Source organism: Pipistrellus kuhlii, unplaced genomic scaffold (assembly GCF_014108245.1).
Source record: "Pipistrellus kuhlii isolate mPipKuh1 unplaced genomic scaffold, mPipKuh1.p scaffold_m20_p_13, whole genome shotgun sequence".
Lineage (NCBI taxonomy): Eukaryota > Metazoa > Chordata > Mammalia > Chiroptera > Vespertilionidae > Pipistrellus > Pipistrellus kuhlii.
Window position 1 is genome coordinate 49,421,915 of NW_023425438.1, and position 23,817 is coordinate 49,445,731.

The following is a 23,817-nucleotide window of genomic DNA, read 5'->3' on the forward strand; positions in this document are numbered from 1 at the left end:
GGAAACACGGTATATGCAAGAAGGAATAACCTTCACTTCTCAAAAAATACTTGATATGTATTGTACTTATGACTTTTTTATAGGTTGTTCTATTGTCTCCAGTTCCAGAACTAAGGGATTCTTCAAAACTCCACGATTCTCTCTATAATGAGGATTGCACTTTCCAACAGCTTGGAACTTACGTTCTTTCTATAAGAGACCCTGTCCGAAACAGAGTGACTCTGGTAAGTATGTGTAGGTTAGGTGGCTCTCTGCGAGACATGGCTGTCATATCAAATTTGTCAGAATGCAGAATTTGTCTAAAAATCAAAAGCAAATATTTTTGATGACATTTAAAATATTTTGTGATGTGTTATTTGCATTATTTTACTTTAAAGTAAATCTGTTCAACTTTTTAAAAATTTTTATATTAAAAATTAATCGAAAACAGCTTGTTCAATAAGCTGAATTTTGTATTGACATGATTTTTTTCTTTTCCTTCTATGTAAATCTCTTCTTTTGGTGATGTTTATTTTTATATTTATTTACTTAGTTTGTAGAGGATATTTTTCCATTGATTCTTTTTTTTTTTTTTTTTTTTTTTTTTTTAAGAGAGAATGTAAGGGACGGGGAGAGACACATTGGTTGGTTGCCTCCTGTGTGCATCTCCACTGGGGCCAGGAATTGAGCCTGTAACCCAGGTACTTGCCATTGACCAGAATCTAAACCGAGATCTTTCAGTCCACAGACTGAGCCAAACAAGCTAGGGCAAATATTGTTTATTTCCTTTTCTTTTATTGAATTTTGCTTTGGTAGGCAAAATCTTATAAAGCATCAGCTATTGTTAAGCATTCAGAGACTGAGCCGCACAGATTCTGTTGACTTATTCTGGTTTGTTCCCTTCTTTTTCTAGGAGCTGAGTAATGGCTCCATGGTAAGGATCACTCTTCCTGAAATCGCCACGTCTGAATTAGGTGCGATTGAGGAGTAAGCCTGAATTCTGTGTATTCTTAGTTTGATTTGTAAAGATTAGGAGTCACTGTTGATTTGTGTTAGTAATTGGGGGTGCTAATCTTTGCTGTTACTGAGGCCACAGGATGGCGTTTTTTACTTTGTGGATAACTGAAGAGCCAGGAGCTCCTCTGGGTCGTCCCGTTCATGTGTACTGTGAGGCTTGAAGGAGATGCTGGTTCTGTTTCTTGGCCTTTTTTTATGTGGAAGATATCACACAGTGAGATTACAACATCCGAACATGCTTTTTGCAAGAAAATCTTGCAATAAGGAAGGCTAAGCAATTAAAATAGTTTTTGGCATACTTGATGGTTTTAATCCTAAATCTCTCAATTGAGGCATGAACATAATTACTTTAATTGAATAAAAGTATTATAGTAAAAATACAGTCAGAAATGTTTTTCATACAATTGGAGTCTGCTTGAATTAATTTTGAAATGCACTAAGTACTTGGAAAGTACTAGGTGGATAATATTTCTGAACATAAAATAGTATATCTAGAATTGAAAGAATTTGCCAACAAACGTAAGTTAAAAGAATGCCTGTTTGACAAAAGAAAATGTGTGACATCTATTACTTTCAAAATATAAATGCCAAAGCAAAGTGCTGGCAGGTTGTCTAATTTCTGGAATTTGATAAGTAGGATAGAATGACTTTTTTATTGTAGGAAATACCTTTCATTGGTGTGTAAGTGATAATTGCTGGGGTAGTGGATGTCAGTCACTTCTATCTCAGGTTATGTGGGCTATTTATCTATTTCTGATAGAAAACGAATGACTGGAAAGTTACCCTGAGACCTCTTGCAGACCCTGTGGACTAGTAGTGGGTTTAGGTTTCCAGTGGTGGGTTAGGTAATGTGGCATCTTATTGGCTCTTTCATGCCGGTCTCTCTTTACAGTAATTGGCCTTTACGTAGTCATAATAGTTTTAAAATGTTCAGATTAAAAGGGGAAGAGAAATGCATGCATAGGAATCATACTGAAAGTAATCTTTGCTTTTAACAGTACAAACATGTTTGCAAGCAATTAAGTTTATCCTGCCCAAAGAAATAGCGGTTCAGATGCTTGTCAAGTGGTACAGTGTCCACAGTGCTCCAGGTGGACCCAGCTATCACTCCGAGTGGAATCTATTTGTGATTTGCCTCATGAACATGATGGGTTATAACACAGACCGCTTAGCATGGACACGAAATGTAAGTACATCCAGTTCTTTTTCTTCCTGAGTTATTCTGTTGTTATCAATGTAACGTTTGCATAAATAGTAATACAACCTTTAGAGTATATAGCAGAGCAGTTTAATAGGTGTACCTTATTCAACAACATGGAATAATACTAAGGGTTATTGTATTTGAATTCTAACTTGAGTATAATTTCCTATTTAAGACATTTTACTAGTAATTATCATTACATTTTTATAATGTGGCAAAGCATGTTAGAGTATTATTTCTTGTTTCATCTTTGTAAAATAACTACAATTTATGCTAGGATTAGTAGTAATAGTCTAGTTTTACTGAACAAGGAACTGAATCACAAAATGATCACATATTGGAGAGTTGCTCAAACTGGGGCCTAGACTATGTCTGCTGACTCTGTGTTCCTTTCCGAAGCCCAGACTATTTTCACACACAAAGTTCTTGATCTGTGAGAAGGGAGGTTTGACTTGAGGGGGATTGAAAGTGCTTTAGCCTGAGTGCCTACTCTGTTAATGATAGAAAGCTGTGTCCCTCATCTCCTGCCCCAGAGACTTCCTTAGAAGGTCCTTCAGAGTTTTTTACACAGTCAGCAAGGGCATGCCTTCATCTTGGTTTGCTCTTGACTCTGGAGATGTCTCCCAGGACAACCTTGCCTGGGTCACTCTGCAGAAATCACTCCTTGTCTAGGTAACTCAGCTGTTCCTGTCTGTACATTTTAGTTTTGTATTAGCAAATTTATTTTATTTTATTTTTTAAAATATATTTTATTGATTTTTTACAGAGAGGAAGGGAGAGGAATGGAGAGTCAGAAACATCGATGAGAGAGAAACATCGAGCAGCTGCCTCCTGCACACCCCCTACTGGGCATGTGCCCGCAACCAAGGTACATGCCCTTGACCAGAATCGAACCTGGGACCTTTCAGTCTGCGGCCTACACACTCTATCCACTGCCAAACCGGTTTTGGCAGCAAATCCATTTTAAAGATTGTTTGTTTTTCCTCATTTTGAAAGAACATATGCTTACTGAGGAAAACTTTCAAGATGAGGAATTCAGAAGAAGATTAACACTATACAGAGATTGCCACTGTAAAATTTTTTTGTTACTGCCTTTAAGATAAATACAATGTCAGTGAAAACTTCCCATCTTTTATTTTATTTTTATTTTTTTAAATATATATTTTATTGATTTTTTACAGAGAGGAAGAGAGAGGGATAGAGAGTTAGAAACATCGATGAAAGAGAATCATCGATCAGCTGCCTCTTGCACACCCCTATTGGGGATGCCCGCAACCAAGGTACATGCCCTTGACCGGAATCGAACCTGGAACCTTATTAATTGCTTCCCATTTCAGCCTCAAACAGTCCTAGTATGGACAATGAATTAAATAAAGGTCATTGTATCAAAACACAATTTTTATACAAATAAATTCATATGAAATAACTGCTTCTTCAGACACATATAACAGTCAACATATGCCTCTTCTACTAGCACAAGAGATGTCTCCTTTTAACCAAAGCTTTACAACATTGAATGATCTGACAGAATTCAGTCTAATATAGAAACCCACACCTGAAACCTATAGGTTCATGTTGACCAATGTTACCTCAATTTCTCTTGGTCAGCTTTAAAAATTGCTTTATGCAGTTTTAAAAATTACTTTATTGCTACCTATCATTTAGCTTTTATATAGAAACCAACTTTTAGGGGAATAGGATTAATTGATAAGTAAATAGGATTAATTGATAAGTAAACTTATATGTAAGTTTCATAGAGCATAAGGAGACAGCATTACCATTTAAAGAGTTATAGCTGATGAGGAGGCCATGAGATGTAGCTGAGGTGGCAAATATTATGCCAGAGGAAATTGAGTAAGAATGAAATTCTAGAAAATTGCTTTTATGTAATTGTGTTAGTTAGAGTCAGCTAAGTGTTAAAACAGAAAATCCTCAAAAGATATAATTGCTCGCTCATGTTAAAAATGTGTGTTGCTCATATGATAGTTCTTAGCAGGTAAACAGGCCACACAGTTATTAGGGGCCCAGGCTGATGGAACATGTGCCACCTTCAACTTGAGGCTTCAGAGGTGATCTTAGGGTTGTCTCCATCTTGTCAGGTTCAAAGTTAAAGTGGGTGCAGCAGCATTCATGGTTGGTGTCTCCATGAACTGGGCCTGGAAATGGTGACATCCACTTTCATTCAGAGTCACACTGTCACAGGGCCACACCTAACTCTGAGGGTAGCAGGGCTATGTAGCCTGGCTGTGGGTCCAGAAGAAGGGGCAGAACACAGGCTTTAGAAAGGAACTACCTGTTTCTGCCATAGAATTGTTAGACTGTCCACTGTGAACAGACTCTTAAGTAAATGTCTGTTTCCTTCTGGTATGTGGCTAACAATGGGTTGACTCTGAGACATGGCATATTTGGTTGACTCATGGTTATTGTTTTTCTAAAGGAGTGACAGTGTGTGCCATTACAGAAGTAGCGGAGGAAAGAAAACTTCTGTTACAGTGCCTATGAGTGCAGGCACTGTGCTAGGTGCTTTATAGACATGGTTTCATTAACGCTTCACGGTGATCCTAGAAGAAAGATATTTACCATGTTTTTCCAGGTGAAAGAATGAGTTTTGGTCACGTTCCATAGTTGGTGGAACTGATTTCTGAATATACAGAGTGATCTCTGAACACATAATGATCTGGCCACTCTATATCCTATATAATAAAATGCTTTTATGCAAATTGTCACCTCAACCAGGAGTTTGACCAGCAGGCTCCTTCCCCCTGGCCAGGCTGGCTGAACCCCACCCATGCATATATTCATGCAACAGGCCTCTAATAAATAAATACACACATACACACACACACACACACACACACTCTCTCTCTCTCTCTCTCTCTCTCTCTCTCTCTCTCTCTCTCTCTCTCTCACACACACACACACACACACACACACACACACTGAGTGGCCAGATTATTATGATCTCTGAACGCATAATAATCTGGTCACTCAGTGCATTTGTATCTCAAATGGGTACCAAAAGTATTCTAGACTTTTGCAGATCAACCACCTATTTGCCTGAGTTTTCTATCAGCCAGTGCAAAGGAGAAAATTGATCAGGTGCACGATTTATAGTATCTTTGATATCAAATAAATGAGGTACTCAAGAGAAGTACACTGAGTGGCCAGATGATTATACATTCAGAGATCATAATAATCTAGCCATTCAGTGTATATATACATACACATATATTAATCCTCACGTGAGGATGTTTTTCCATTGATTTTTAGAGGGAGTGGAGGAGAGAGGGAAAGAGTGAGAATTATCGATGTGAAAGAAACACATTGGTTGGTTGCCTCATGCAGGTGCCCCGACTATGGCCCAGTCTGGGGAGGAGCTGCAACTGAGATACGTGCCCTTGACCGAATCGAATCTGGGACCCGTCGGTCTACAGGTTGATGTTCTATCCACTGAGCCAAACTGGCTAGGGCTAATTTCTGAATCTTTGTAGTCAGTTGACATGATCTTTATATGATCTTTGTCTTCTCTTTTGGGTTTTTCTTCCAGTTTGACTTTGAAGGATCACTCTCCCCAGTAATTGCACCCAAAAAGGCAAGGCCTTCTGAGACGGGATCCGATGAGGTAAGTATTATTTCTTACTAATATAAATTGCCTTGTAGTTACTTTTACTAGTTTCCCATTTCTGTGGTATGCCTACGGATTTATTGGGCTTCACAGATACTGCGTTTTTTCAGAATTGAAGGTTTGTGGCAGCCCTTCATCGAACAAGTCAGCTGGTGCCATCTTTCCAACAGCATTGCTCACTTTGTGTCCCTGTGTCACATTTTGATAAATATTGCAGTATTTCAAACATTTTCATTTTATTACATTTGTTATGGTGATCTATGGTCAGTCATCTTTGATGTTACTATTGTAATTGTCTTGAATCTCTACAAACTGCACCCATATGAGATGGTGAACTTATTTGGTAAATGTGTGTGTTCTGATTACTCCACTGATTGGCCATTCCCCATTCCCTGTTTCCCTCTCATTGGGCTGCCCTTTTTTCCCTGTGGCACAACTAATAACCCTACAAGGCCTCCACATTCAAGTGAAAGGAAGAGTTGCACAGCTCCTTCTGGGAAAGGTGCTACAGAGATTGTGGAAATGACACAAAGGTCTTAGAATATCATGGCCATCATTCAGCTATTTTGATATTCTTTTTATGTTTTAGCATTGTGCTTCCCCCCTGCCCCCCATATTCTTAGAGCAACTTAATGTGAAATGGAACTTGAATTGCTTTAATTGAATTTTTAAATGACAACATTACAAAGAGGCATGATTTAAAAATGAATTCTGTTTCTTCTCAGGATTGGGAGTATTTACTGAATTCAGACTACCACCAGAAGGTTGAGTCTCACCTTTTGAACAGATCTTTATGTCTGAGTCCTTTGGAAGTTTCTCAGATAAAGAATGAGGACTTGTCACAGAATCTCAGTCTGGATTCTTCTACACTTCTCTTCTCTCACATACCTGCAATGTTTTTTGTTCTTCACCTTGTCTACGAGGAGCTTAAATTGAATACTCTGATGGGAGAAGGAATTCATTCACTTGTTGACCTCCTAGTTCAGTTGGCAAGGTAAATTCTGTGTGTAGAGTGAAAACTTCCAGGAGTGCTTAGGTGACTAGGAAATTGGCCTTCTTAAGAACCCAGAGCATTTTTTTATGAACCACAGAATTGTTTAAGACACTGGCTGTGTAAGAGCCTGTGGATCATGCTAGGGTTGCTAGTTTTGTCCTAAGAACAGCAGGAAGTCACAAAATATGTTAAACTCTGGGGGTGATCCGCAGAGCATTTCATGTTGACAAGCTGACTGGCTGCACTGAGGTGGAAGTTCTATAACAATACCTACCTTCTGTAGGTGCTTACAGTTCAGAGAATTGCAGTTTAGCTACATAAGTTGTCAACATGGTCCGGGAGTCGTGATCCCCATTTAGTGATGAGAAAACCTGTCCAAGTGTGTTTCCAAGACCAGGACGCTTGACTAGTTGTGGGCTTTCTGCTGTGCTGTGTTGTCACTGTCTGTGATCATCCTTGTCTTCCAGGTTCCTAGTGGATCCACATTTAAATTGTTCTAACAATGCACTTGAATAGCCTTGTGAGCACTGTATTTCGTACTGAATTCTAAAGGTCACACTTGGGTGTTGTTTAAGCTTTTGAGACCCTTGATTATAAAGAAAGTTGACTGGAATAAAAATGTCAATGTCTGAGTTAAGGCTACAGCACATTTTCTAATTTCTGTGATTTTCCTTTAGATACTGAAATTATTTTCTGAGACGTGATAGTTTTGATTGTTTGATTTCTCTTAGGACAAATCATTGCTATCATGAAAATTCTTTTGTAATGAAATAATTTCCAAACTCTAATCGTGGGCTCTCTGAAATAAGTAACATTTATATAATGTTTTACATTTTATAAGGTATTTTTCACATTTCTTGTTTAGTTTTAAAACTTCACAGTGAATTAACTGGTATTTCCCCATTTTGGGGAAGAAAATATTGAAGTTCTAGAGATAGTTTGCTGAAGATCACATGGCTAATAAGTAATGGAGGAGAACCTAGACCTCAGTGTGTTTACAGTAGTTTCACCTCCACAAAATGTGTCTAGCGAAAGGAGTTTAGGTCGCATGTACCATATTGGGTACTAAAAAGTTCAGAAATAGAATAAAGAGATTCTAGATTTTATTGTCATCTTTCTCACAGGTAAGGTTTAAATGGAAAGTTCTGTTGATGAATGCTAATTGTTGGGGGAAGATGTTGTAATATCTTCCTAGTTATTTCTATTTTATATGTTCTTGTTGTTTTAGGGACTTAAAATTGGAGCCTTACTTAGATCATTACTACAGGGATTACCCAACACTTGTCAGAACTACTGGACAGGTGTGCACAATTGATCAAGGTAAGCAACTGTATTATTAAAGATTTGTAAACAGTGTAGTGACATTTGCTTGCAACCATCAGTCCCTAAGTCAGGGGGCAGAACCTTCCTACTAGGAAAATTTCAGTTTGTGATTGATCTCTGATTTGCAGTAAGCCATAACTTCCTCAGTATGTGGGCAAATTATACTCATCCTTAATGTTCTGAGTTGCAGAAGCTTAGAGTTTCTACTGCTAAGGTTCCTGGTCCAAGACCTGTGCTTGTCTGTCTTTCCAGTTAATAATATTAAAAATTCAGTTCCTCCCTGAAATCGGTTTGGCTCTGTGGATAGAGCATCTGCCTGTGGACTGAAAGGTGCCAGGTTCAATTCCGGTCAAGGGGATGTACCTTGGTTTCGGGCACATCCCCAGTAGGGGGTGTGCAAGAGGCAGCTGATCAATGTTTCTCTCTCATCGATGTTTCTAACTCTCTATCCCTCTCTCTTCCTCTCTGTAAAAAATCAATAAAAAAAAAAAAATTCAGTTCCTCAATTGCACTGGCCGCATTTCAAGTGCTCAGTTGCTGCATGGGGCTAGTGGTTGCCATGAGAACATGTTCATTACCACTGTACTGTCTTAGACCCTGAGCTAAAGGGACTCAGGATTGGGGCTCTGTGTATGAACAGAGAGGAATCCTGACTGTCTCTTCTGTTTTCTCACCTTTCAGGTTAGGACAGAAAATTTTGGTTAGATTCTTTATATGACTTGCGCTTAAAAACTTGCCAAGTTTCTATCTAGCAGGGGATAAAATAATAGTCATTCAAATTCTACATATTATAATATAGTCAAGTGTATTTACTGTGACAGCAAACATGGAACATTTCGGAAAATATGGAAAATTGATAACAGTATCTCTTTTGAAAAACACTTTCCCTACCCTAACCGGTTTGACTCAGTGGATAGAGTGTCGGCCTGCGAACTGAAAGGTCCCAGGTTTGATTCCAGTCAAGGGCATGTACATTGGTTGCAGGCACATCCCCTATAGGAGGTGTGCAAGAGGCAGCTGATCAGTGTTTCTCTCTCATTGATGTTTCTAACTATCTATTCCTCTATCCCTCTCCCTTCCTCTCTGTAAAAAAATCTATAAAATATATATTTTTTTAAAGTAAACACTTTCCCTTTAGAATAAAAGAGCATTTTCTTAATGTATTTTTGCATATGTATAAACATTTATCTAATTTTAAAGGTCAAACAGGGTTTATGCATCATCCACCATTTTTTACTTCTGAGCCACCAAGTATTTACCAGTGGGTGAGTTCTTGTCTGAAGGGTGAAGAAATGCCACCCTACCCTTACCTCCCTGGCATCTGTGAAAGAAGCCGACTTGTAGTTTTGGTACGTACTCATACTATTGCTTAACTTGTTAGTTTTTCTCTTTTTCTTTTAAAATATGGTTTAAAATTATCCTACAGTAAAATTACTTTTTAAAAATTTAGTATGCAGTTCTGTGAATTCCAAGGAACGTGTAGATTTATGTATTCACTACCATAACTAGGGTACGGAATAGACCCCATCCCTTCCGGCAAATTTTCCCTTACACTTCTGAGATTCATGTAAGTATTCCTTGTACCAGCAATTGTGAATATAGCTGCTGTAATCATTCAGGTTTCTGTGTAAACATATGATTTCATTTCTTTAGATACCCAGAGATGGGATTGATGGTTATGTAGTAGGTATATATATTAGGTTTTAAGAACACCGACTGTACCATTTTACATTTCCCCAGCAATGTGTGAGCATTCCAGTGTCCTTACATTTTTGTCAGTGTTTGCTTTGTCATTATTTCTAATTTTTGCTGTTGTGGTACCTTATGCATTGATAACTCATTTGGTTTTAATTTGTATTTCCTTAATGGCTAGTGATATTTTGAGCATTTTAGATAATGAAGTTTTGTCAGATATGTTGATTGCAAATATTTTCTCCTAGTTTGCAACTTTTCACGATTTATTCTCTTAGTGTTTATTTTGTAGAACAAAACTGTTCAATTTTGATGAAGCCAGTTTATTCAGTTTTTTTCTTTTATGGATATTGCTTTTGGTGACAAGTTTAAGAATTCATTGTTTAACTTCAGTACATAAGATTTGCTCCCTATTTCCTTGTAGAAGTTTTGTAGTTATATGATTTACATTTAGAGCACTTTGTTAATTTAACTCGAGGATCTTATTCAATATGGATGTCCAAATCTTTTAACACTATTTGTTGAAAAGATTATTGTTTCTTTGTTGCTTTTACAGTACTGTTAAAAATCAGTTGTCCACATTCTTATGGGTCAATTTCTGGGCCTTTTAATCTGGCCCATTGATCTGTGTTGCAGTCCACACAGTCTTGATTACTGTAGCTATAAAAATAAGTCTTAAAACTGGTTAGTATGACTCCTCCCGTTAACTCTTCTTTTTCAATATTATTTTAGCTATTTTAGTTCCTTTGCTTTTTCATTTCAATTTTTTAACCAGTTTATAACTTCCCAAGTCCCATCCCCATCTCCACCTCTCCCCCTCCCCCCCTGAAAAGTACATTATTTATTGTTAAACATTAGTTCATTTTGCATAGTTAGTCTGGAAAGCTGAGTTATTTTAGCACCTATCTCTTGTCCCTTGGCCCTGAAGGAGCCTGTGCAAAAGTCCTTTATGGACCCTTCAGGCCTGCAGGAGAACCGGTGCTTGTCTTCTCTCCCACATGTCAGTGGGCCCCACCCATCTTTTCTTTACTTCGCCTCTGCCTTCATGTTGAGGAAGGCTTCAGAACAGACATGTAGAATGGTGATTCTGCTCTTTTAAATAAATGATAATTGATAATCTTACGTAACATTTATTATTTTAACTTTTTTGGTGGACATTTCAGTGATATTAAATACATTCACAGTGTATTCAGAACAGCTTAATCCCAGAACTTTTGCATTTCTTGCAGCTTGTGTGGAAACATTTAAGTTAAATCACCAAATTTTTGGTTTTGCCCCATGGGGTGGACCCAATGTATATATAACCAAAAAGGGGAGCCAGAGAATTATGAATATGCCATAGTTCTTCAACCTCCAATCTAAAACATTAGTCAACTTATAGATATTCACATTATAACTTTTCTTTGTTAGATTTGGTGCCTGGTATATAGAATTTTAAGATCCTCCAGTTTTGTACTACCCATGTTTCCCCGAAAATAAGACATCCTCCGAAAATAAGACCTAGCACATGGAAAGATAAGACATCCCCTGAAAATAAGACCTAGCGCAACTTTGGGAGAAAAAAATAATATAAGACACTGTCTTATTTTCGGGGAAATGGTAAAATTGTGCTATTTTTTTCTTTAAAAAAAAAGTGCCACTGCATGTATAGATATTGGTGGGACAGATATTCAAAAGAGAACCATGGCCCTAGCCAGTGGTTGGCCTTTGAACCAAAGGGTTACAGATTCTCAATCAATCAAGGCACAGGGCACATACCAGGGTTGTGGATTTCATTCTCCAGACCCAGTGGGAGCACGGTGGGAGGCAACCAGTTGATCACATCGATGTTTCTTTCTCCTTCCCTCCTTCCTTCCCTTTAATTTTCTCTGAAAAGCAATGGAAAAAAATATCCTCAGGTGAGATTAACAACAATAACAAAAAAAGAGATGGCAGAAGTGTTAGGGTCAGAGGGTTAGAGTTCATCTAACCAGAAATGACCTGAATGTTCATCAGTTCATGAATAAACAAAGTTGGTACATCTGTATAACGGAATACTGCTCAGCAGTAGAAAGAAACAAGCTCCTGAAAGATGTGGTTAATGTGGATGGATCTCAAAGGCATACTCAAAAGTAGGACACAGAAAACCACACATTGTGGTTCCGTTTCATGACACTGTAGAAGAGGCAAACTACAGGGACAGACACAGATGCTGGTGCCAGGAGGAGCAGTGGACCACGAAGGGCACAGCAGGCCTCTCTGGGATGAGGACAGTGTTCTGTGTTACGGTTGTGGAGTGGTGCTGGGATTGGGTGACATTTGTCAACACACAGAGCTGTGCACCTAAAATGCATGAACTGTCCTAGATGTACTGATAACCCAGTCACTTAAAAAAGATGTTAATTTTCTCCTTGTGCAGAGTATTGCGCTTTACATTCTTGGTGATGAAAGCTCTGTCTGTGATGAATCCTCACACTATTTATCGAGGATTACTCCAGGTTAGTCATTGTAATTAATGTTAGGCTTAGCAAACAAAATTTTATAAATACTGATATCAGTGTTGATATTCAAAAAATAGTTTTGTGTTTGTTTAGAGACCACATCATATCTCATTGTAGAGGTATCTTACACTGTTCTGGTCTAAGTCTGCAACTGAATTTTAGAGATCAGGATGATTTAAAAATTTAACTTCATAGTTTTAGTGTGCCTTATTTCATACTTTTAGAAAGATGATTTTATTTTATTTTTTTAGAAGGATTATTTTAACTTCTGGGAAATTATACTTTCTAGCCTGTTTATTTTATTATTTTCTAGGAGTTGTTTGTTAAAGCTTTATTTCCATATTTCTTGTGCATTTTATGCATTTTCTTTACTAAGAAGACTATCAAAATAACGATTTGTTTTGTTATCTTGTAGCCCCCCAAAAGTCACAAGCAGAACAAGAGGAAAACAGGTGACTTTTATTCAGATTGTGCTTTTATAATAAATATATAAAACACGATTATGTGTCACTCTTCTGTTTAATAACTGTGTTTTGTTTTCCTACAGGTTTAGTTTCAGGCATTCTCCATCAGTTTCTAGTCTAGCTGAAAGATTAGTTGTCTGGATGGCTAATGTAGGTAAGATTGTCTTTACTCCTTATGTGTTATTGAAATGCCCGTGAGAATCCTCTGCTTTTCCTGGACACTCCATCCTCACGAAGCCCATCTGCCTCAAAGCAAGCTAGATCTGGGAGGCATGAGGAGAGAAGGTCCCACAGGGTTGAGATTATGGCCTATCAAGCCATACTTCCTTTCCCTAACAGTTTCAAAACTTTCATATGACATCAGCAACACTAGCTTCTGATATTGGCCTCAGAATGGAGAGCACCATTCACTGCACACCAGACCTTAAGCCATTGTCATATTCAGATACAGAAGGGTGTATTCCTGGCAAAACCTAAAAGTAATTGTATAAACGTTGCAGGTATTTATGCAATTACTTTTATACAATAAACGTTGCTGTGGAAGCGTATAGGCCAAGGATTTGAGGTGCCAAAATGAAGATTCATAGGTGGAGGGGGGAAGAAAAGAGTTTTCTATAATCCTAAATCTGTGATCCTAGGTTTCAAACGGAGTAAAGTACTAAAGAAATTTTTCATGAAAAGAACTAAAAAAAGTCAAATTACTTACATGAAGATATAAAAAAAATGAAAATGTTTTTATATTAGAAAGTAATGCTCTAATGAATGTTACAGTATATTTCTGAATTCTTAAAGACTGCTCTAAATGACTTAGTTTTTGAGCCCAAAACCTGGGCATGTGCCCTGACCCAGAATTGATCCATGACTTCCTGGTTCAGCAGTGGAAGTTCAACCACTGAACTGCACCGTCTGGACTCAATATTATTTAAAGATTCATCCATGATGATTCATGTAGCAGTAGGTCACTTGTTTTCATTGCTAAATACTTCATAGTTTGAATATTATAACTTATTTATTCATTCTTTATTGTTAATCCTCAGCCAAGGATATTTTTCCATTGAATTTTATAGAGAGTGGAAGGAAGGGGGAGAAACAGAGAGAGAGAAACATCCATGTGAGAGAAACACATCAATTGGTTGCCTCCTGAATGTGCCCCAGTGGGTACCTGCAACCGAGGTACATGCCCTTGACCAGAATCAAATTCTAGACCCTTCAGTCCTTGGGCCAATGTTCTTTGCACTGATCAAAACTGGCTGGACCTTATTTATCCATTCCATTGATGCAAGCACTTGGGATGTTTCCTCCCTTTCCTTTTTTTGCCATAGTGAAACAGCATTGCTAACAAATATTTTAATATTGTGTCCTGGTGCACATGTACAGATAGGCCAAACCCTATTGTTGTACCATAGGGTTCGGCCTATCTGTACATGCCAAGTGTTTTCCAGTGTGGTTGTACCAATACACCAGTAACCACCATCAATTGTGGTCGAGAAGTACAGTTGCTGTACATAGTAGCCAATACTTGATAATGATTGACTTCAGTATTTTTCTGTCAGGCGTGTGAACTTCTGTTTTCTAGTGGTTTTAGTTTTGTTTTTCCCTGATTACTCATTGGATAGAGTATCTTTTCATATGTTTATTGACTCTGTATTTAATCTATGGAATGGTTTTTAAGTCCTTAATAGTTTTCCTATTGTTTTGGTTGTTTTTTTCTTAAGGTTTTTTTAAAAGAATTTTTTAAAGAGACCTTTTCTACTAATCCCTGATGTCAAAACACTAACCTGGTAGTAAGATGATAAAATGAATTTCTTTCTTTCTTGTCAGAATAGATGTTTACTAACTGGTCAGACTATAAACAGGAGAGTGGCAAGTCTAAATGCAAATGAAAAATGGTTTCCTTTCACCATCAGGTTTCACTTTAAGAGACTTGGAAACTCTTCCCTTTGGAATTGCTCTTCCCATTAGAGATGCAATTTATCACTGTCGAGAGCAGCCAGCTGCAGACTGGCCAGAGGCTGTGTGTCTCTTGATTGGACGCCAGGACCTATCCAAGCAGGCCTGTGAAGGAAACATACCCAAAGGGAAATCTGTGAGTGTCAATACCAAAAGTTCAAGGTTCAGTTTTAACCTTAGTAACATCAAAGTAGAAATGTTCTACATTTCTTTTGTCTTTTTGCCTGTGTATATTACATTGCCTTTTTTATATTATGTGCCAGGGGGCATTTATAATGGGACAAATGTTATTAAGTGTTATTAATATTAAACATGAGAACAGGAGATTTTGGAATGCTTTGTCTTTCCTGGACCTTTCTTCACCTTGAGTGATTAGTAGAGCAACTACCATGGTTGATTCCTTACTTATATTGTTTGGTAATTAACTAATTTATAATTATGTGAGAAAAGCAAGAGCATAGATCCTGAATTTAAATAGTTATTATATAATTATTTTCTGTTTCATACATTTCTGATGTGTTGGCTTTCTTGAATTTAACCTTTATTTTTTTATTTTTTTTATTTATTTTTAAAAAATATATTTTATTGATTTTGTACAGAGAGGAAGGGAGAGAGATAGAGAGTTAGAAACATCGATGAGAGAGAGTCATCGATCAGCTGCCTCTTGCACACCCCCTACTGGGGATATGCCTGCAACCAAGGTATATGCCCTTGACCGGAATCGAACCCTGGTCCCTTCAGTCCCCAAGCCGACGCTCTATCCATTGAGCCAAACCGGTTTTGGCATAACCTTTAAATATTGTAAATATATCTGTTTAATCACATCAAGCTGAAGCCCCAGGAAAAGGATTTTGGTGGGGGAGGAGGCAGAGGGCACTAATGTTTGAAAGATGTCTTAATGTTATTATTCCTTCTGAATACTGTCCTTCATCAGTCTTTAAATCTGTTTTTAAAAAATGGGTTCTGAGGTAGAAAGTGAATTACATCATTTCTCTCCAATTCTTTTAAAATCAGCCTCATTAAAATTTAAAAATGGGATTTTTAAAATTGCTAAACTCGAGTTAACTTTAAAATCATAAATGGTAGTCCTGTATTACTGTGAGCATCCAGGAGGGTCCAGAGCTGACAGTGGAAATTTGCCTAATCTCTTACTAGCCTTTGAACTATCAGCACATTTTGACTATTTATAATCCTCATTAGGTCTTAGGCTACTGATGCTTCTGAACCTGTATCAAAATTTATTCCTGACATTAGTGCTGCCTCATGAACCTGTGGCAGAGTCTGTTTCCATACGGATCCATCTTCAGCAGGGTCCAACCAGATAGTGCTCTTCAGTCTGCACCTATATAACTAATTTGAGTTAGTGTTTGTTTTGTCTTAAACAGAAAACCCATCTTTTTGGGGGGTGTGGGTGGAGGAATTTAGTAAAATTTTAATTCTTTCCTTGGCCAAGATAAGTTTTAGCATTTAGACCTCTTTTCACCTACTAGAGTAAGAGCAGTGTAACATCATTAGCACTGAAACCATTCACCTGTATTTGTCATTTTGAATAGTTCTAAACTCAGTTCAGTAATTTGAGGCTATATTGTATAACTCATCTAAATTTAACTTACCAGCTCTTTAAGTCTATTTTATAGCTAACCCACCCATTAAAATATAGTTTCTTTTTAAAATTAGGTATTTCATAGGAACCGTAATAAATTTTTATGAACTAAACAAAAGTGATTATTTAGCCATATCTACCATTATGTTTTTTTCATGTTAATGCTGTTTCCATTTTAAATGTTGACAGAACTCTAGCATTTTAACTAGAATTTAATCTTTTGTTAAAAGAATATAAAACATTATTGAGAGAAAAGATTTCCTGCTATTCAAATCTGTGTTGTAGTCTGATTTACAGTGAAACCTTGTTTTCTATGATAACTAATTCGTTCCAGAAGGCAGTTTTGAAAAGTGATTTGCTGGAAAAGAGAATAAGTTTTTTCCCTTTAGAAATAATGTAAATTTTATTAATTCTTCTCCAACCCCCCAAATGATCCCCTGCTTCAACCTTTCTTATCTACAGTACATGTCTAATGTACTATTTAACCTCTGAACAAACACTTCTTTTTTTTAATTTATCAAACCACCCCCACCAGCCTTAAATGAATCACTTTCATCACTGGTTCCCCAGTTTCTTTCAAGGAGGTCAGTATGTGGCATCTGCTTTTTCACATATCTCTGCTTCCAAAATGCTGTCACTGGCTACCTGTTTTTCCCCTGTCCAATAGTTTTTCTATCTCTTCAGTTGCCTGTGATCATTGTTTTTTCACATCCTTAGTAATATTAGCACTCTTGATGGTCTCTGTAAGTTTTAAAATTGTGCCAATCCTCCATTTAGTCAGCAACAAAAGGAAAACAAAACAAAAAAAACACACAAAAATATTCACAGCACTATTTCCTTAAGAGATTAATAATCCTAGGTTTAGCAGTAAACTGACTAGCATTCTCTCTTTTGTTTATGGCCTCAGAGATGCTTTTTGTCATTCTGATGTATCAGCATGAAAGAGTTGTCAGGTCCAAAACGAAGGCTTATTTAACAACCCAGATATATTTTTCAATGAACAACCTGGTTGAGAATCCAATTGTTCAAGATGGGAGAAGTTTGAGAGCCGAGGTTTGACTGTACTTGGACGGAAAGACTCATACTAAAAGCATACAGTGAGCTTATGAGGACAGAGTGATAATCAAGAATTGAACTCTTCATTTGTTTTGTTACATTCAATCCCTTCCCTTTAAAAAAATTTTTATTTGGAACATATTGACAAACAAAATGATCCATTGTATTTAAAGCACTAAAGAGAGAAAGTATTGTTCAGCTTCCTCCAATCCTTGTTGCATATTTCTGCATGTTTTTCTTTTCTGCTTATATTAATAAAATATAATATCTAAATTAGTGTGGGTTCTTAATGATGGGGGTGTCATATCCATTTACTAATCTGTTTTCGAGAAGTTTAGGATATAGTTAGATTTTTACAATTTATTCAGACGCTTTCAAAGAAATGCTCCTCTTGACTCTTATCTCAAATTTAAACTTCTTCTCTTGGCTCAATAAAGAATTTTTAAGTGGGCAGTGTAATTGTGCTATAACAGAGTTCTGCATTCGAGTCCTGGTGTACAATGGGAATCCAGGCCTGCCTGCTTTTGTATGCATAGTTTTTTTCTGTTGGTGGTCAGATATGTCATCCTGGACATGGGCTTGTCAGTCAGTGTGTGTTGACTGGTTTGTAAATTGTCACTACAACCAAGTCTGTTACTCAGGTGCTCTCATCAGATGTTCCTTCAGGAACAGAGACTGAGGAGGAAGATGATGGCATGAACGACATGAATCAGGAGGTTATGTCACTCATATGGAGTGAAGATTTAAGGGTGCAGGACGTGCGGAGGCTTCTTCAAAGTGCGCATCCTGTCCGTGTCAATGTGGTGCAGTACCCAGAGCTCAGTGACCATGAGTTCATTGAGGAGAAGGAAAACAGGTAATTGAAAGCATGAACTACCTCTCGTTAGGGATTTTTTAAATGCTAAAACCCCCAAAAAAGGACACTTTAAAGTTAAAAGTACCATATATTTTAAGTATTTATTTAGCCTTAATACTCTATACATTTTCAACATATTTTGTCATTTAATGAGATAAGTGTTATATTTCAGACCCTCTGTTCTTAGTTATCTTAAGAATTTATAAAGGAAAACACTGAACTCATCCTTCAGCTTCTTGATCAGGAAAATATTTTGAATTTTTTCTTGTATTGTTTTCAGTATAAACTTATACCAGTATTTTTTTTCTTGCTCCCATTAGAAACTCTAATAGTGATATGTTATATTGTGTAAGCCTTCTCTTTTGCCATTCTCTAAAACTTATATTCTTTATTACATTGCTAATACTAATTTATTCCTTGATAAATTGTATGATTCAGTAGTAATCAATGTAACATTCTAGAATTGTTGCCTTGGGGCAGTTCAATTTAATTTTTTTCAATTATAATTGGAATTCAATATTATTTTATACTAGAGGTCCAGTGCATAAAACTTGTGCGTAGGGGGTGGTGGGACGGTCTTTCAGCCCTGCTTGCTCCCTCTCACAATTCAGGATGCTTGCCTGCCAGCTTTCCTGATTTCTGCTAACCACTCTGCCTGCCTGATTGCCCTAACTGCTCACCTACCTGCCTGATCACCCCTAACTGCCTCTGCCTGCCTGCCTGATCATCCCTAACTACTCGCCTACCTGCCTGATCACTGCTAACTGCCTCAGCCTCGGCTCTGCCACCACAGCTTCATCCGGAAGGACTTAAGCAATGATGTCTGGAAGGTTGTTTGGCTATCCAGTATATAATAATTAGCATATTATACTTTTATTATTATAGATAGTTGCTTTGCTCCAAGCTGTAAGGACATCCTTGTCATAGAGATAGAAAAGTTTTAATTTTTACTCTTGATTATGGCAATTAACTAATATAGATGGCCACCAAAAAGGTGACTTACCAAAGGGTATATAGCAGACATTGCTGTTAAGTCCTTTTCTGCAAAAACGTGCATGTTGTGCATTTTATCTGCCTGGCTACATAAAAGTAAGTTTCTCTCTGTCTTTGTAATCATATGAGCAAATTGTCTGAGACCACAGCCCAGTCTGGTTTGGTGCTCACAGAATAATAGAGGTTTTTTTGTTTTGTTTTGTTTTGTTTCTTCATTGGTGGAGAGTTCCTAGAAGTTGCAAGATATCTTTTAATTTTTCCTCAATATTCTTCTGACTTTACTTATGTCTCTCACCTTTGCTTTCCCTCCATCCCCCACATGCAACAGTAACTTGCTCCATGCTCACTGTGCTCCAGTGTCTAGGAGGTCACGCAACACATTTGCCACCAGAACTATGACTCCCAGCATTCCTGGTGCTCCCACGCTCTTGGTCCAGGGGCTGCAGAAACCAAAAGGACTGGGAACTCCCACCTGCTCTCCCATTCTGCTCTCTGGCAGACTGGGCAACCCAGGATGCCAAACCTTCCCGCCTGCTCTCTGGTGGGCTCCATGGCTCCAGCCATCTTAGCCATCTTTGTTGTGTCAATTTGCATGTTCCCTTCTTATTGGCTATGAGCGCAAAGTGACAGTTAATTTGCATATTAGATAACTTTTATTACATAACATTAGTTTCAGATATATAACATAGTGGTTAGACATTATATAATTTATGAAGTTATCCCTGAAATAATCCTAGCATCCACTTGGCATCATACATAGTTATTACAATAGTAGTGGCTCGGTGCATGAAATTTGTGCCTGAGGCAGGGGGAGAGGGTGTCCCTCAGATCAGGCTGCACCCTCTCCATTCTAGGGAGATAATTGGCAGTCGGGCATCCCTCTCACAATTCAGAACTGCTGGCTCCTAACCACTCACCTGCCTGCCTGATTGCCCCTAACTACTTCTGCCTGCCAGCCTGATTGTCCTTAACTGCTCCCCTGCTGGCCCCTAACCACCTCTGCCTTGGCCCAGCATCTGGACCCAGGATTCCCTCAAGCTGACCACAGGCACCCATGGGGCAGGCAGCTGATTTGTCTCCCTGGCCACAGTGAGCCTCAGGCGCTGGGGCCTGGTTTCTCTGTCTCCCCCAGGATGTGGGATAGGAGGACATGAGGCTTCTGCAGCTGGCTGTGGCCCGGGATCATGGGACAGGTGGCTTTTTCATCTCTTGGGTCACAGCCCGCCTCAGGCACTGGGGTTCGGTTTCTTCTTCTCCCCCAGGATGTGGGGTAGAAGACGTGAGGCTGGCACCGGTCTTCTCAGACTCCTACAGGCCCGGAGCGGCTGGGAAGTGGGGCTGCCGTCATCTTTTCAGGTTAATTTGCATACTCACTCTTATTGGCTGTTGGGTGTAACGGAGTGATAGTAATTTGCATGTTTCTCTTTTATTAGTGTAGATTATTGATTTCCTCTGCTGTACTTTACTTACATCACTATCACCATTTTGTAACTACCACTTTACACTTCTTAAATCCCTTTACCTTTTCTATTCTCTGGCAACCATCATTTTGTTTTCTGTATCTGTTCTGCTTGTCTGTTTATTTTGTTTTTTAGATTCCACATATAAGTAAAATCATATGGTATTTGTCTTTCTCTGTCTGACTTATTTCATTTAATATAATACCCTCCAGGTCTGTTGATGTTGTTGGCAAATGGCAGGATTTCATATTTTCTGTGGCTGAGTAATACTCCATTACATATATGTATATACCACATCTTCTTTATCTGATCATCTATTGATGTGCACATGGGTTGCTTCCATATCTTGGCTCTTGTAAATAATGCTGTAGTGAACATAGGGGTGCATATATCTTTGAAATAGTGTTTTAGCTTTCTTTGGGTATATTCCCAGATGTGGAATTGCTGGGTCATAAGATAGTTCTCTTTTTAATTTTTTGAGTAACCTCCATACTGCTTTCCATAGTGGCTGCACAAAAGCATTCGTAGCAGCAGTGGACCAGGGTTCTCTCTTCTCCACATCCTCGCCAGCACTTGGTTGTTAATTTATTGATGACAGCCATTCTGACTGGCAGGTGGGAGGTGATATCTCATTGGGTTTTAATATGCATTTCTCTGATGATTAGTGACTTTGAGCATCTTTTCATATGTTATTCATTTTCTTTGGGTATTTGCACTATTTGGAGAGTAGGTTTTACTATGTGTGAGCCACTTTTTTGTTCAGGGAGGGGATAAGTTGGGGTTTTTCAGGTAGCCCTATTTGGCACCTCCTTCTTTATTTTCTTTTCTCAATTCATGCAAGCAGCTCTGGCTGCCATTATCTCCTGGGAGAGCTGCCTCCCTAGCTCTTGGGCTCAGGAATATAAAGCCTTCTAGAGGAAGGGGACACTCAAGTTCTCTGGTATGGCCTGAGATATTGGTTTGCTTGGTGGAGGTGGGGAGAACTTGTTGTCATTTGGAGCTTGATAAGAATGATAGGCTTAGGGCTTGTAAAGTGCCACTTGTGGCAGGTTTGGAAATTTACAAATAAATTCTTGTTTATTGATGTTTAAGAACACCATTCTGTCCTCTTTGGAGAAGTGTCTAATCAGGTCCTCTCACTTTTTTTTTTTTTAATTTATTTTATTTATTTTTCACAGAGAGGAAGAGAGAGGGATAGAGAGTTACAAACATTGATGAGAGAGAATCATCAATCAGCTGCCTCTTGCACACCCCCTACTGGGGATGTGCCTGCAACTTAGGTACATGCCCTTGACCATAAATGAACCCGGGACCCTTGAGTCTGCAGGCCGACACTGTATCCACTGAGCAAAACCGGCCTCGGCATCTCCTCACTTTTTAATTGGATTGTTTGTTTGTTTTTGTGTTTAGTTGTATGAGTTCTTTATAAATTTTGGGTATTAACTCCTTATCAGATGTACATTGGCAAATGTCTTATTTCATTTGGTAGGTTGTCTTTTTGTTTTGATAGTTCAATTTAGGTTTTAAAATTCTCTCCAGTCCCTTTATCTGCTTGGTCTCTATTACCTGTCATCTCTGCCACTATTTTTTTCTTTCTTACTCTGGAACTTACAACTTTTAGGGAAGGGCCATCCACACTTAGTTTCAGGCTGCTGAACGTCTGAGTCAGTCATAACCCCTATATCTATTCCTTTTCATATGGACACAGCTATTTGCCTCTGTAAATGAGGAAATGGAGTGACAGAGATGCTGTGTGAGAGGATAGTCTATAGTAGGGGTGTCGAACTCAATCAGAGAAGGGGCCAAAATCTAAAATCCAGCCTAAATCGCGGGCCGAATGATTTACTGAACAGTCATAAACTGTCATTGTGATGGAAACGCAGTGGAGTGCAATGATGACAGCGCGGTGCGGGCCACATTGCAAGGCCTGGCGGGACGGATTTGGCCCGAGGGCCTTGTGTTTGACACATGTGGTCTATAGCATGGACCCTGGACTATGCCTGGCCAGTATCTGCTGGGTGACTTTGGATAAATTACTAACCTCTTGCTGCCTCAATTGCTGACTCTATAAGAAGCACGATTGTAGCATTCATACCTCAAAAGGTTTTGTGTGTCAAGTGAGTTATTTTCTTTTATACTAATAAAAGGGTAATATGCTAACTAGACTTGGAGACCTTCCAGACAAAGCCATGATGGCAGAGCTGAGGCAGTGGCCAATAGGCCAGGAGAGGAGGGCAATTGGGGGTGATCAGGCCAGCAGGAGGCGGTAGTTGGGGATGAGCAGGTTGCCAGGGGGGGAGTTGGGAATAATCAGGCTGGCAAGGGGGGGCAATTGGGGGTGAGAAGGCCAGCCGGGGTTGGGGGGCAGTTGGGGATGAGCAGGCCAGCAGGCAGAGTGGTTAGGGCAGATAGGCAGGCCGATGAGTGATTATGATCCAGCAGTCCCAGATTGTAAGAGGGTCCCAGGTTAGAGAGGGTGCAGACCAGGCTGAGGGACACCCCCCCCCCCCCCGCCATGTTCACGGATTTTGTGCACCAGGCCACTAGTCTATATATAAAAGGCTAATATGCTAAGTGTCCAACCATCTGGATTAGGGGTGTCGAGCTCAATCAGAGAAGGGGCCAAAATTTAAAATCCAGCCTAAATCGCGGGCCGAATGGTTTACTGAACAGTCATAAACTGTCATTGTGATGGAAACGCAGTGGAGTGCAGTGATGACAGCGCGGTGCGGGCCACATTGCAAGGCCTGGCGGGACGGATTTGGCCCGCGGGCCTTGTGTTTGACACATGTGATCTGGATAATAACATCACGAAGCAATGCCTGGCTTCCTTTCCTTAGTTACTAGCCTCCTTGAAGTTTCTTCAGTCCAGGAACACGACTTGCTTTATAGCCAGGTGGAAACATTTTACACTTTAACCAAATGTCTGTGAAGCATTTTCCCGTGCCTCATCTAATTTGATTCTCATAGAAATCCTGGAGTAGGTAGATAGGAGACTCAGTGGAATCCTATTTTCTTTTCATTAGCCAGAAAATGGAGATTTAGGAAGCTTAGAAACTTAACCCAACAGAAAAGAAGAAATGGTGGACCTTGAAAATGACTTCAGGTTTTCTCACAGTCAAAC

The 23,817-nt window shown here is 38.8% G+C and overlaps 1 protein-coding gene across 10 annotated transcripts in view; it reads left to right on the forward strand.

Moving 5' to 3' along the window:
- The window catches only part of ANAPC1 (anaphase promoting complex subunit 1), a 92,707-nt gene that overhangs the window by 25,707 nt on the left and 43,183 nt on the right, over positions 1-23,817 (forward strand). For 9 of the 10 annotated variants that reach the window (XM_036436027.2, XM_036436026.2, XM_036436028.2 and 6 more), the window contains 12 exons: positions 84-224; positions 893-953; positions 1,995-2,182; positions 5,745-5,819; positions 6,548-6,816; positions 8,045-8,136; positions 9,340-9,488; positions 12,230-12,308; positions 12,727-12,763; positions 12,859-12,929; positions 14,683-14,861; positions 18,014-18,240. In XM_036436027.2, the coding sequence (XP_036291920.1) occupies positions 84-224; positions 893-953; positions 1,995-2,182; positions 5,745-5,819; positions 6,548-6,816; positions 8,045-8,136; positions 9,340-9,488; positions 12,230-12,308; positions 12,727-12,763; positions 12,859-12,929; positions 14,683-14,861; positions 18,014-18,240 (1,568 nt within the window). The remainder of the gene's footprint in view (positions 1-83; positions 225-892; positions 954-1,994; positions 2,183-5,744; positions 5,820-6,547; positions 6,817-8,044; positions 8,137-9,339; positions 9,489-12,229; positions 12,309-12,726; positions 12,764-12,858; positions 12,930-14,682; positions 14,862-18,013; positions 18,241-23,817) is intronic. The other variant, XM_036436029.2, reaches the window with a different exon arrangement.